The 14,265-nt window shown below is 46.1% G+C and overlaps 1 protein-coding gene across 1 annotated transcript in view; it reads right to left on the bottom strand.

Annotated features, from left to right (window-relative positions):
* Nucleotides 1–14,265, bottom strand: part of LOC146857855 (uncharacterized) — a 651,000-nt gene that overhangs the window by 202,977 nt on the left and 433,758 nt on the right. Inside the window, exons 24-25 of the mRNA XM_085648551.1 lie at nucleotides 12,929–13,019; nucleotides 1,289–1,468 (exon numbers count right to left, since the gene is read on the bottom strand). Of these exons, the coding sequence (XP_085504677.1) occupies nucleotides 1,289–1,468; nucleotides 12,929–13,019 (271 nt within the window). The remainder of the gene's footprint in view (nucleotides 1–1,288; nucleotides 1,469–12,928; nucleotides 13,020–14,265) is intronic.

Raw genomic sequence — 14,265 nt, 5'->3', positions numbered from 1 at the left:
CCTGGCAGCTGAGAAGAATTGATCCCCTCCTGATGCGGTGCTGTAAGGCCAAGGGTCGCGCTCCCCTCCTGATGCGGTGCTGTAAGACCAAGGGTCGCGCTCCCCTCCTGATGCGGTGCTGTAAGACCAAGGGTCGCGCTCCCCTCCTGATGCGGTGCTGTAAGGCCAAGGGTCGCGTTGGCAGTCGCCAGGGGCAATCTGGCAGCGATGTACGTTCCCGTAGCCTGGCCCATTATTTAACCTGTCTTGCTGTTCCTGACGACTGCACAGGCGACCCAGCCAATCTCGTGGCAGCCAATGGTTGCTCCGTGTGCGTTACAGCGAAATTCGAAGCGTGGCCACAATTGGCCCCTGCCCTCGATCGGTCCAATCCTGCCTGCACCTGTGTGCCTGTGACTTGCGCCTGACCCCTTGTCCAGTCTTCCCCTCATGGCGGTCTCTCGTCACTTTTGGCCTCAAGTTTCCGAACATAAACATCCCACCCAGTGATTTCCGGGCCCTTCCGTTGTGCTGTCGGTTCGGGTAACGCGCGATCTGCTATTCCCCGTACAGTCTCTGTTACCTCTAGCAAAGCTTGTTGCAGCAGACGGCAGTCCCATGCCATGTGCATGAAGCTAGCATGTGGTGCACGACCTCCAGGCAATCCGAGGACGCCCGCTGAGGGGTCATATGGAAGATAAACCTTTGCAGTGCGAACACACCTGTTCCACCATTGTCTTGCCGGCTGTTTTCGTGAATCGGGTTTCAAGAGATCGCATCGGGACGTCCCTCCCGCATCAACCCTGTGAGGATATGTATCACCTGTACCTCGTATCATAACTCCTCTCTGATAAGGTTGTTTAGCTCCTTGCATTAATACCGCCTCTAAGCACTACATACACATGATCATGCCTCGTATACTGGGCTACGCCTGCTTTGAGTATTATATGGTTCGGTCCATCCCAAGAATAGTCATTGTCTACACCGCATAACTCCTCTTCATGGCACTTTAACAACATGTATTTCTCCTGGTACTACCGCCACGCCTAAGCACTTCATTGGTCACGTGTCCCTTCTGACAGTGTGTCACACCTCCAGCAATCATTACGAGGGCCCTCGACACACTTCTTTAACCCTGTGTAAGAACTGCCACAATCTATACCTCAATTCGTACGTACCCCTGATACATACAGCACTATGCTTACTCTGATAGCAAAACACAACTGAATATTCTGCTTCGGAGGCGGTGTCATGCTTGCCACCCAAGTCCCAAGAACCAACTTTCATTTTAGCGGCGCAAGCAACTCACCCGCGAAGAGCTTGTTCTCCTGGCGCAGCTGCGTGGCCGTGTCATCCAACGCCTGGCTGCTGCTCGCAGGGTGAATGCGGTCGTACCATATACATTCGGCCAGGTTCAAAAACAGAGTGACCATTGGCGTGATCAGGTCCAGGGTGTTGTTGTTTTCTTTTAGAATACTGATGTAATCATCTGCAGAAAGAAGAAGACATATAAAACAAATGGCGCGGGGCGATGTGAGCGATTCAAATCGTTTCACCAACACCTGGCGCCACACATTGGATTACAGGCGATGCTGAGCGCGCGCTCCTTTTGACGCAATCCAACGCATCATCTTTGGCTGCTATGCTCTGTCACTTCTTAATATATTTACCCCTTAGTGCACAATGCAACAACGCTGTTGTTACCAGCAAGGCAAACGCTTGAATTCCATCATTGTGTATTGTGAGGTCAATAAAATGGGTGTTATGTAGCAATAAACAATTGGTATTTAGTGCCATATATAGTTGTGGTTAGTGCATATCTCCCTCTCTTCACCAAGGAACACACCCAGACCTACACATTTCCCCATTAATAGAGTTTCAGGAAGTGAAGAACACTTTCAAATTGCAATTTTTTTCACATTCAAATACCATGATTTATAAACCATAGTTAAAAAAACTTACTGTATAGAAGTATACATTTTTATCTTGGGGTTCACAAAAGATTCGAGAACTTTTCATAAGAATCCTCGAGAGTCAGAGGTTCTCTGGAGTAGATCTGGAATTCCTTGTGAATCCAATGTTACTGCAATGTACAGCCATTTACGCTGGCTTAACCGCAAGTCATCTGCACACACATAAAATGTACTGCGCGAGTGGTTTTTCTGTGAAACGTTTTTGTGTTTCCCTACAGGGAAAATACTTATTTCAGCATATAAAAATACCCCCCTCAAATCCCATCCATCAGTTCTGGGGTGTACTTTACCCCTCTCTCACTCCAACTTTCAATTTTTGGGGTGTCCTTTTCCTCCAAGAACACTCCAGCTTAAAAAGCAGAAAACGTCATACTGTATGGGCAAATGGTTCATTTCTGACTAGCACAACAATACTTATTATGGGGCCAATTCAGTCTGTGAATCAGCGCTTCAGGAGTACTACTTCACAGACTCATAGATTCAGTCTGTGAAGCAGTATTTTGAATTGTCTCCGTTTCTTTGGAGACATGGCAAGCCGACTTTTATAGTGAAACTTTTAGATTAAAATGCTCTTTTATGCCTGTCGCACTAACTTGAAATATTGTTATACAACAGGGCATTCTGGTGGTCACAAAGAATTACCATCTACTAGTCAATCCTAAAACGCACAAAATTATCAATTTCTTCACCTTTTCGAAGACTCCTGCTGAGAAAAAAATAAAACGTGCATTGGCATAGGCTGGGCAGTAGTGGTTAAATGTTGAGGGTCTTACTGTGGTGATTCTTTAGTTTAGATGCAAACTCACTTTACATTCAATGCCAGGGCTGTTTGGAGTTTTAGCTCCCACTCTATGAAAGTTGTGAGGTTTGCTCACCTCAAATGTTTGATTATAATTCGCTTGCCTAGTTGCAGACATATTTGGGCTCACATTTACTAAAGTTTTTATGGGCAACTACACGACACAGCACTGTTTAGTGCGGCCCTGGTGGATCTTTATGGTTGTAAATACACTGACACTATCTCTTTCTGCACTTTGCAAAGTATCCTGTGCAAGTTCCCTCACAAAACGTTAGTAAATGTGGGCGTCACTGAGGAACTATTTTTCTAGTAAAGATAAGTTTCTTACAGTTGGTAATGATTTTTCTCGTGGATTATCTATCTACATGCAGATTTTTCTCCTCATGAATCTTCACAGGCACCAGACTGGATACGAAACTTGAAATAGGTCTCCTGCACCAGCAGGTGACGCTAAGGCCCCAACTCGACTCTAGTTCTTCACAGCACACTGACGTCAGTTGCCATCCTTTTTTCCATGTCTTTTGAGGCAAGGACAGGATCAAAGAAGAATCCACAAGACAGTGTTGAAAACTGAACAGCACCCAAATAACAACATTGCAGCCACACTTTCGAGTGGGACGGTGGGAAGGAATTGTGACGTATATAAAGGTTGGCAGTTCGGGCTGGACTGTTCCCCTGAGGCGCAGGGTCAAGACTGATTTGCATATGGCTCAGTTCAAACTGGAATGGCATTGTGAGCAAAAAAACGATGGATTTAGGCCCTGATCTCTGTACTTGGGTGAATGTATGACATTGTTCTGCATTCTGTCCATCTACTGTTGTTTTTGTATATACAGGTAGACAGAGTATCCATTAGAAAGATCATTACCAAAGGTAAGTAACAGTTTCTTCTGATGGATACTTCCACCTGCAGATTACTTATATTATGAATCAATACTAGAGCAGTGCCCATGGAGGCGGACCTGATGATAATAAGAAAAAAACATCCCGTAGGATAGCATACACAACACAATCTCCTTCTAGAAAAACGTATGCTCAGGAACAGAGAAGGCTAAGCAACAGGTCAGTTACCCTGGGATAGAAACCAAAGGCAAGGACAAATGCCACAAAAAGTATGTCAGCTCCAGGGCAACTGTTGGCATGGGCAACCTCAAATATATATATAGTACAACAACACCAGGCCAGTAGAAAACTACCACTATCAAAGCCAGTAAGCCCAAAAGAAGGACCCTGGAATGAAGAACCATAAGGAGTCACAAAGAGCTCAACTGTGCAAAGGACCTTGGGAGGCAGCAGGGCTCGAAAAATACTAAAAATGTTTCCAGACCTGCAGATCTAGTAACATGAAAAATCTCCTCAACCTAACTGTAACCTACTTGACCTATGTCTCTGAAAGCCAGCAAATGTGACAAGATAACAAGGTTTAAAGGCATCTTTATTGCTCATTCACTTTGTGAGCAATAAAAATGCCTTTAAATGTTGTTTTTGTCACATTTGCTCTGCTTTCAGAGACAGAGGTCAAAAGTCAATTCTTCTTCCTACTCACCAGAAAGGGTGAGTAGGCCCTAAAAACAGCTCGTCCTGAACAAATATGGCTCGCCATAGCAAGCGGGCGAGTGGATTGTTCAAGCCCTTTCTGGGATACCATCATATCCACCACCAGACAGACAGAGGCAAATAGGAAGCCACAAGGGCTGGATGCCACTACAGCAGAGAGAAGGCAAGTCGTAGGCAGCAGGGCAAAGAAAGAAACAACAACACAAACCAAGGCATGCGAGGGCAAGAAAACAAACAGAAACACTGACCAAAGCATTCCAAGCCGAGCACATAAAGGGACAGTCCCAGCAGGCCTAATGGCCAAAATAGCCATAATATGAAGGTAGCAAGGAACGTCCTGCTGCTGAAGGGGGCAGGAATAGAAAGGGTATGTATGCAGGCAGAAGAACATGGGACAGACAGGGGTCCACATCTCTGTCAGAGCAATGATTCACCTACTTCCCCTGCACACATAGCTCATCACCAATCAATACCACTATAAAAAGGGATCAAGAACCTTTGGCACATCAGAAAACAGATTAAGTCTGAAAAAAATGCAAACAAGACCTCACCCCGTAACCATCCACTTCCAAATCCGACACCCCCTACAGCAGTTGGTGGTGAGGAATAGAGCACCCACCAACAAGTCCAACTAAAAGACAGTCATATCTGCCAGATTCGTAATAAGAGTGAACATGGAGAGAACAACCAACGTGATTTGCCGAGCCATAGAAAAAAGCATCAAAAGGGAAAAATGGACTGATGAATACTCTAGCCTCAGGAGAGGATGAGGATCTGGAACACCTGAGAATACCTAAGGTATGTGGATTCTTTAAGAAAAATCAAAACTGGTCCCAGAGTGGTGGAAACCTCTACCACCATAGCAACAGAGAGGACAAAACACCGCCTGATACCAGGGCCTCGAAGGATTTGAAATTATCCATAAAAGATTGCATACAGAATGACTGAACACAGCTGCAAGGAAAAGGCAATAACAAGGCCAACAGAGCAACATTCAAGCCAACTGGAGGGACAGAAGACAAGCCAAAAGGCACACCACATCTCAATCAGTGGTAACTGGCATGACAAATCCCAGACAAAGAGGGTGGTACTGCTACGGTGTGAGAGGAAGGAGTGACCCAGACCAAACCTGCCTACCTGCCAGTGCCTCCTATAGGGCCTGGCCCTCGAGGAACTCTAAGAAGAGCAAGACTGCCCCAAAGCTGAAACAGTGGAGAAACTACTCTCCTAGAAAAGACTAAAACACCTCCTGGTTACAATGTCTCCAGGAACGAGCAGCCAGTGCACCAAAGATGTAAGAATCATCAAAGAGCAAATCTAACAGGGCATAAAAACTAGGGTGGGTGGAACTCGCAGAGTTTTCATTTGTGGAATTCCATTGAGTTACATAAAAACTCAGTCAGATTCCGTGGAGTTCTTCCCACCCCTAGTAGTGTTCTCCCCTCGACCTTTAGTCCACTCTACCTGTTTGGTGGCACTCTTGGTGTCCATAGAAACCACTCACCGTTTGTCATAGGTTTTCACTCATATCGGGTGTGCATTCTCCCGAGGTGCGCCATGGTACTGTCTTGCTGTGCGGGCATCTCTGGGGCTGTGACTCACCTTCCTCGGCCACCCAGGGAGAGAACACTCCCAGGTCCTCCTGCCGCAGTATCACCACGCAACCAACTCTGCGGAGCCGGCGGGCAATACCAAGCAGCTGCAAGCGGAGAGGGAAGAGCCTGGATTAAACCAACCAATCTGTGCTGGATTGAATACAGACTGCCCTGGTATGAACAGGGGCCGACCATCTGCCCGAGAAGCAGGTAAACACAAGCTAATACTATCATGCAGCTTTGAGACCTAAAGAGGTAGCAAATAACATATGTAGTAAAACAAAAACAAAAAAACAAAAGCAGGAATTGCCAGTGACAGGAAACTAATGGTAATAGCTCGCCTTTAGCCAAGCTGGATTACTGCAATTTCTTTTGTAATGAACTGCTAAAGACTTGCTGCTATGAATGGTAATCATGGCACTCTGAAGCTCTGCAAAACAAATGCAGCCGCGGGGGAGAAAATCAAACACCTCTTTCATGCCGTATTCATGAGATCCTACGCGTTACAAGGGGTGGGTGCCAGTAAACACTATCACGCGGTGGTTGGCAGAGTTTTTTCTGAACTCCATGCTCCAAGCGGAGTGCAGGGTGGACAAGACTCTGCGAAATGCGCCAGCGTATTGGAGTTTACTGCCCACCCCTAAACACTACAGGAAGGAGCATTGCAGCTTATGTGTTGGAGGGGGCACTACAGTGTGTGGGGTGAAACTTTTCAAAACAAGTGTGAATTATTCTAAGGACAGGGTACCAATAGCATGTGATTAGAGAGGTGCAGCAGTGCCAATATGATCTGGTCAGACCTTTGACTGGGACGCTTGTATAAGGTTTGCTGTAAATTATAAATTGTACCTTTGGTTCCTTCAAAGATCATCATTTTGAAAGGTTTCTGCCCTTCCTCCGTGCAATGAAACACTCATACTTTATTATTGTTCCCTGACATGTAAGTCTGCGTGCCCCGTTTTATTAAACTGTTTTATCTGAATGCTGTGGATTATTATAAGCAGGGATGTTGCCGTTGATTTACAACTGGCAGTTTGTAAGCTGCAGGTAACTATTTCACGCAGACATATTTGGGTTCTCGCATAATTAGCTCACCATCTTCCAGAATTTTCCAGACCTCCGTTTTGTGGAGATTAATAAAATACTCCTGCATCTACAGTGGAAACCATGCCTTGACAGGAGTGTTTTCTTCTTTTGTTTGGATGTTAAGCTACAGAAAATAGTATTAAAAAGGTAATCAGGGTATGGCAGCTAAGAATAGTGCACCCTTTGCTTATATCCTCCCATTTAGTAATAATGTATTTTCCTAATAGTGCTTGTCACCACCATTTTGCCAATTTGTAGCACTGCAGATGTTTCTTCTTTATTTTTATTTGCTCTTTATTTCCTTTAAGATTGCTACAAATGGACTAACGGATGGCAGAATGACACAAACAGGAAAAACAATGCAATGACGTAGGAGTCCATGGATGTGGCAACGGAGTCGGCCAAATCATGACCAGACCTAAGAAGTTGTCTGGCTTCATCGAACCTGGCACGCGATACCACTGCAAAGGGGCCACTAACATGATCAGGAAGGAGTGGGATCAATAGCTCCGCCTCCTCTCATGGGGCATTGGAATAACAGGACAACAAACATATGGCATTAGAAGAAAGGAGGGTGAGGCCTCCTGACATGAACACACCCCCTTCCCCTTTCCAAGGAATTCAACTGATGCCACTTCCTGGGGACCAACAGGGGGAGGCAACTCAAAGTCATTCAGAAAAGGTGCAGAGAACAAAAAGCCCAGCCTGTCCTCAATTGGGTGATAAAGCCATGCAATCCATGCAGTAACAGTCAGAGCAGGGGCAGGCCTACTCCATTCTACCGGAACAGGGACCCTCGGTACCTAAAGGAAGGGTAACAAGTGCTCTGATGAGGAAACACATGACTGTAGCATTTCTGTTGCAAGGAAGTGTTCACCACAGAGGCAATCTCAAGACAGAAGCATCCTAACATATGAAAAAAGTTCAGACTGAAAGACAGAACGTGCTCTGAAGGGAGCTTTGAGAACTAGTACAGGTTGGCCTCTGTGACTAAGAGACCTGATCACTGGCCGAATTGAAAGCTAAGGAGAATTCTTTTACAGATTCAGAGGAAGAATAATAAAACAACATCCCATTCCTTACAGTGGCACCACAACCAGTGGCGGCTCCTTCACTATGGCGGAGGAGTGTCGCCCCACTGCTTTTAAGCAGTGCAAAGCAGAAACATAAAATGATAATAACGTTGCATTATTATCATTTTATGCTGCTTCCCGCTGCTTGTGGACGGGTGGGTGGGCGGGGCTGCTCTGCAGGGCAGGGCAGGGGAGTGGTGGTTTGCCCACTCCTAAGTGCGCAATGACTGTTTGGTCTGTCCTCTCGCGCTGCCGAAACCAGTCATGCACACTTTCCCTGTTCTCCAAGCAGGCTGCATTCCAGCCTGCATGGAGAACATGCTCAGGCCCCCAGTCCCTAGTAGAGCATCAAACTAGGATGTTCAAAACCAATCACAATGCTGCATTGCAATGTTGTGATTGGTCAGGGGAGCCTGGGTGCTTACCAATCACAACGCTGCATTGCAGCATTGTGATTGGTCAGTGGGGCCTTCTTCCTGTTCCTCGATGTGGAAGAGCAGAGCAGGAGCAGAAACGCAGTACCCGGCCAGCGGACAGGTAAGTTTATTGAAAAAAAATTAATTTTTTTTGCACTAAGCGTGAACCCCCCTCTCCGCCCCTCAAGTGACCCCAAACGCCCGCCTCACCACCCACAAGCCATGCCGGCTGCCACTGACCACAACACAATACAACACTGTGATCGGAGATATATTGAAGCCAATCTCAGATACAGTAGAACACCCAGAGTACTATCCTAGAGCTTGGGCATCACACCTGGTGTTGACACCTCATTTGTGCACACCTTGACAAAATGGTCCAGCAGTGCCAAAGAACAGGGAGATCAGAAGGTGGAGCAAAGGGCAATGGCATCGCTGACACCTAGCCGACATTTCATCTGAGGAAACCGGCCAGGCCCCTAGCTGCACAACCAGAACCTTCAAAGCGAAGCAGACTTTGACAAAGCCAATGATATTAACAGAAGCTGTTGTCAGAGTATCTGATGGAATTGTAGCTGAAAGACCAGAAGACACTTTGGAGCTTAGAGGCTCACCAGAGAGGGACAATGGGGGCCAGCACCAGATGAATGGATTCTACCACCGGGGCTGGGAAGGGAATGTGGCAGTACTGGAAATTGAGCCAGATTGGAGTCAGGCACTGGCTCCTGGCCTCTGCCCAACTGTGCATGAACTTATCAGAGTACTGCACTAAGACGGAAGTCGGGGAGCTTATCCAAGTGCTGTGCCAAGACGGAAGTCGGAGAACAAGGACCTAACTACCAAACGAATGTGAGTACCATTGTGTGAAGGAAACATCCCTCAAGTGGAATGAGACATTGCATCCATCAGAGGTAGATCCTGACCTTAGAGCCATGTCTCCAGAGTCACTTTAAGAGCAGGACTTGGAGCAGGACCTGGAGAGATGATGGCCCCAAGGTCCAACATGGTCCTTTGAAAACATCTCGATTTTCACTACAGGAATATAAAGATGGCAAACTCAAGTCTGCAACAAGATCAGGCGCAAATGTCTGCCAAAGTCCAACCACTGTTGAAAAAAAAGCAACAAAAAAACATAGTCAAGTCAATGCCATGACACCACATACTTGGCTGGGAGAGCTATTTCAAGTTTCTGGATCTCTGAGAGGATTAATGAGGTGAGACAACTTCAGTTAGAAGCATTAGTCGAAAGCTGTATTTACAATGTGATTGAATTGTAAAAAAAGATCACTTGGAAGCTAAGATAGAAGGGCGGCCCAGTGGCATCTAGTTCCCTGGTAAATTGCAATGCATTTCTTTGCAATAATCTTTAAAACAATTCAATGATCAGTCGTTCGTATACATTAGCAATAAAAAGACAGTGTACTGTCCCTACTATACAGAAACCATACTATGCTTGAATTTGCATGTTTTGCACATAGTTTATTTTCAAGCATATTAAAACTTGTTTGGTTCAAATATAAATACAAAAACAAAGACATTTGCAATGTTCATGTTGTGATACACACTTCTTGCAAACATTGATTGGGTTGTATGCCTATATTTCAAGTGTCCATTAATACATCCTGAGGAAGTTAATGAGAAAACGGAAATCCATTGGTCATTCCTATTTCCAGGTGAGAGACTTCTATTAATGCGAAATCAATCAGAGCGTTTCTTTACTTGACTTACCGTGCAAACTCCTCAGAAGAAAATATGGTCGAAGCATTTTGGCTTTTCAAATTAAGACCTCCTCAGGACTCAATTTCAAGGGAACGCGTATGAAATCCTAGAGTCACAACAGTCCCACTGGCCTCTTGCGGAACAATTCACTCTTCTACAATTGTCGTACTGTAGGCGGGAATGTTTCTTCAAAGTGGTTCCGTAGGAGGGAATACTGCTAGGCAGTAAGGGGCAGATTTACAAGAACTGACACATCTCTGCATATTAGCAGAGAGGCGTCAGTTAATTTGCGTCACGGAAAAAAACCCAATGCGGCGCACCGTGGCGCAAGGATTGACAGATGCGTGACACATCTATTGGCGTAAAGGCAATGCATTGCTGGAGTTGTGTTGCAAGCATGATGCAACTCCAGCAATGCTTCGAAATGCCTATTTCTATTATGCTGCGTCACTCTCTATGGCTGCTTCAAGCAGGTGAAAGGTTTTGACGCAGTGGCGTTGTAAAAGTGACTCTGTGAAATCTTGTAGATTTCACTGCGTCACTTTTATGAGGCTTTCTTGCATGGGAACGCCCACCCTGCATACATTATACCTGACGCAGGTATAATGTAACACAGGGCTTTACAACAAGTGTTGCAACGTGGCATATTGTTTACGACGCTGCTGCGTCACAAAAGTGATGCAATGGCAACGTAAAAGTGTCACAAGGGGCTTGTAAATCTGCCCCTAAATTTTGATAACGAGCCCCCAGTATTCACTGGCATCTAGTGGTTTTATGGCCGAGCCACTTGTAGAACCAGTGGGAGATTGTTCGGGCTAGAAGTGGCCAGTGTCGCGGGGCTAGGTGAATCCATTCACACTTGGCATGTATTCCAAATTTAGAGCCTATACAACAACAGCTCATACGTAACCACTTTGAAGCTATCCAGTCAGAGCAGTGGTGGCACACAATGTGCAAGCAGGGGTGAGGCGGACACACACACACACACACACACACACACTCTTTCACTCACATACTCTCACCCAGCACACACACGCGCACACACCCATTCAAAGCATGCATGCACATACACATAAACTTTAATACATACACACATGCACGCACCCAACATTACTACTAAAAACGTCCGGGGTAGCATGCCAGGAGGCAGGAGCGAAGCCTCAGTGGTTCATGGAGGATTGAGACTGCCACCTGCTCTTACTGGCTGACTTTCAGCCAATGAGGGTATGCAGCAGTTCCTGAATCGCTACATAGTGACACTTAGCCTTGGGCACTTCAGAGCTTAAAACTGAAGCAAATTTACCGAATGTACAGCGCATGGATCCCTGACCCCAACATAAAGAGTGTCTGTCAGCCTGACCTTTGCCCCGTCTGAGAGTCACTCTTCTTGTGCCGGAAAAAGGTGGAGGAGTGGGGCCCCTCTGCTCTTAACAATGGGCCGCTGCTGCCAATCGGCTCTCTTCCATAGTTCATGTAGGGCTTCTTCAATCAAACCCTGCATAGCAACTGCAAGATTAGCTGAGCCCAAGATCATGCAAAGCAGAAGTGTCTCCTAGGCTGGTTCTAACCGGCCCAAAAACAGATGTGGATTCGTCCCAAACAACAAAGCACAATCTTTGGAGAAGCAGCACAGACAAGAAGGGGTGTTGCACTTTTTTGTCCTTTGCAGATAACAGCGCTGCAGTTTTCACTGAGCGCTGCACTGCCTGAAAGCTCTCTAGTCAGTGTTGACCTGGGCTGCCTGGCGCAGGACCTCGAGGATGGAGCAGGTGTTTGGTCTCAGGCCTTTACCTAGAAAATACCTGATGGTCCTTGTTTGTCACTGCGCTTCCAAAACTCTGAGTTCATGAGCAACAGCAGTGGTAAATGCTAACTCCTGTTCAGATACTGAATCGCCCCAACTGGAATTCACCCCTGTGACAACCAATATATATGCGCAGTTCACAGTAGCCAGTGCACCGCCCACTGAGGCATATGGCTGGTAGCTTTCAGCCAGCAGTGTATTATAGACATGTACTCTGGAACACTGCCGGGGTAGGTGGCCTTACTCGTGGTGTCCTGGACACCATTGTTTCAGGGATGGGGAAGTACAAGTTGTTGAACTGATTTGAGACAGAGGACACTGCTGTGCAGACCACAGCTGGCAGGGCTGAGGGACAGTGCAGAGTTTATGTGATTGAAACATATATGCAGAGTACATGCACTTTCAGAACTGTGGTTACATTCAGCTCTAGATTACGAACCCCCCCTCTGTAGGCAACCCCAGGTTCTTAAAGTACTAAAAAGTTAGACAGAGTATAGGGTCTTTACTGGTCCAACCCAAAACCCTGGAGCATAGGAACTTAATGATATGGAAACAGTCAGAGCCCTGTGCAATGAGGACAAGGAGCATTCCCTAAACCAGGATCCCAAAGTCAACATGGTCAACCTGGTATGAAGTGCAACTATCAACCCAATTCAAACACCAAGCACACAATGTAGCCCAAGGCAGGCGACAGAACGCTGAAAACAAGTGTTACCCCCCTCCCCCTCCCACAGGGCGTTTTGAAAATGGACCGTATTAGCAAACTCTGTGATGCGACTGGATGATGGGTCTCCATGTGGTGGATCATGCGTCTGATCGGGTTGTAAGACCTGATGGTTGGACATGCCGGCCCCTGGATCACACAATACTGTAACACATCCGGGGACAGTTACCTCTCATTTCAAAGGAAGGTGTGATGTGACTTACTGAGTTTGTCTATTTCGGAATTCAGCTCAGTGGCATTTGCTTTTCCTAATGTGCTGAATAAGGCCTGCACTAAGGGATTCCGCAGGTAACTCTATTCAGAAAAAAAGAGACAGAGAAATTAACTGACGTAAATGTAGCGTTTACATTTTTTCACATTATAAAGAAGCAAGTTAGAAGAAAATACTAAACACTCCTCATCAAGCACTAGGCACAAGTAAAGTTGTCAGCCATAAATATGACTCTTTGAAAGGTCAGGATAGTGATCAATTTTGCATATATTATCACCGTCAATTTTCTGAGATCACTGTACAACAGACAGAGCACTTTGCAGAACACCCTGCCATTCAAACATGCCCTTACTGCTATAAGTGGTAGAGCAGAAAGCCATATGATACACAGGAGAGGGCAAATAGTCCAGATGCACCATACCATCAACAGCGTGCTTTACAACGCCTTGTTGTATAGGGCAGTCGCTGGAGGCCTGTGGTATGAAAACCGCATTCTAAACCAGGGTAGTCACTGGTACTATGTCAGAGAAGTTGAACACCAAAACTGTTTTCCACTGTTAACACACCACCAGGGGATTTACTCTCATCCCGGGTGTTACCCAGCATCACCCCAGCCTCTCTAAACCCAAAGTAAGTAGCGGAATAACAGCGGGCAGTCTCACTGGCCTTCTTTTGACTCTGAGGGGTCTCCACCAACCCAAGGAAGGCTGAAGAGTGAAGGGGGCTCTCTTCCTCCGCCCCCTGCTACAATCCCCGTCAGTGTGGGTGCTGCAGACAGAGAAGACACCTAATTTTTTTTCTTCACAATTTGGGCATGGTTAAATGCAGAGAGGGGTCAGTGTGGGTGGCTGGACATCAAATGCTTTTGTTTGTTAATCAGTGATAAGGGGATGTCATGTATTTTTAAGTCTTGTTTCGGACAGGGAGGGATTGTCAGAGGTAGGTGGTGCAGCATTGTTTGTGGTAATGGCAAAACTAAAGAACATGGCATGTACGATAAGTCGAATCAGCCTGAATTGATCAAGACACTTCTGCATCTGCTTTCTCCCATGGCTAAGAATGTTGGGACTGACGTAAATGGGAGCCGTAACATGGTGTTGAGTTAGGGGCCCATTTACATCCAACCAGTCAATCAACCAAGGCCTCAGCAGCATCAATGTCATCGCCTCTGCCCTCCATGTGCAGCAGTAACTGTCTAATGAAAGTGGTTCTGCAAATACCACAGGAGTATATTTGTCAAAAAAAGTGCATGCCCGGTGGGTTGCCAAATTCTTTTGTGTTTCACAGAAATGAACCCCCACAGCGCGGTGTTGTTTCTTAAAAACATAA

Source organism: Triturus cristatus, chromosome 3_2 (assembly GCF_964204655.1).
Source record: "Triturus cristatus chromosome 3_2, aTriCri1.1, whole genome shotgun sequence".
Lineage (NCBI taxonomy): Eukaryota > Metazoa > Chordata > Amphibia > Caudata > Salamandridae > Triturus > Triturus cristatus.
Note: the sequence above shows the minus strand (reverse complement) of the source record. Positions and strands in the feature narration are given on the sequence as shown.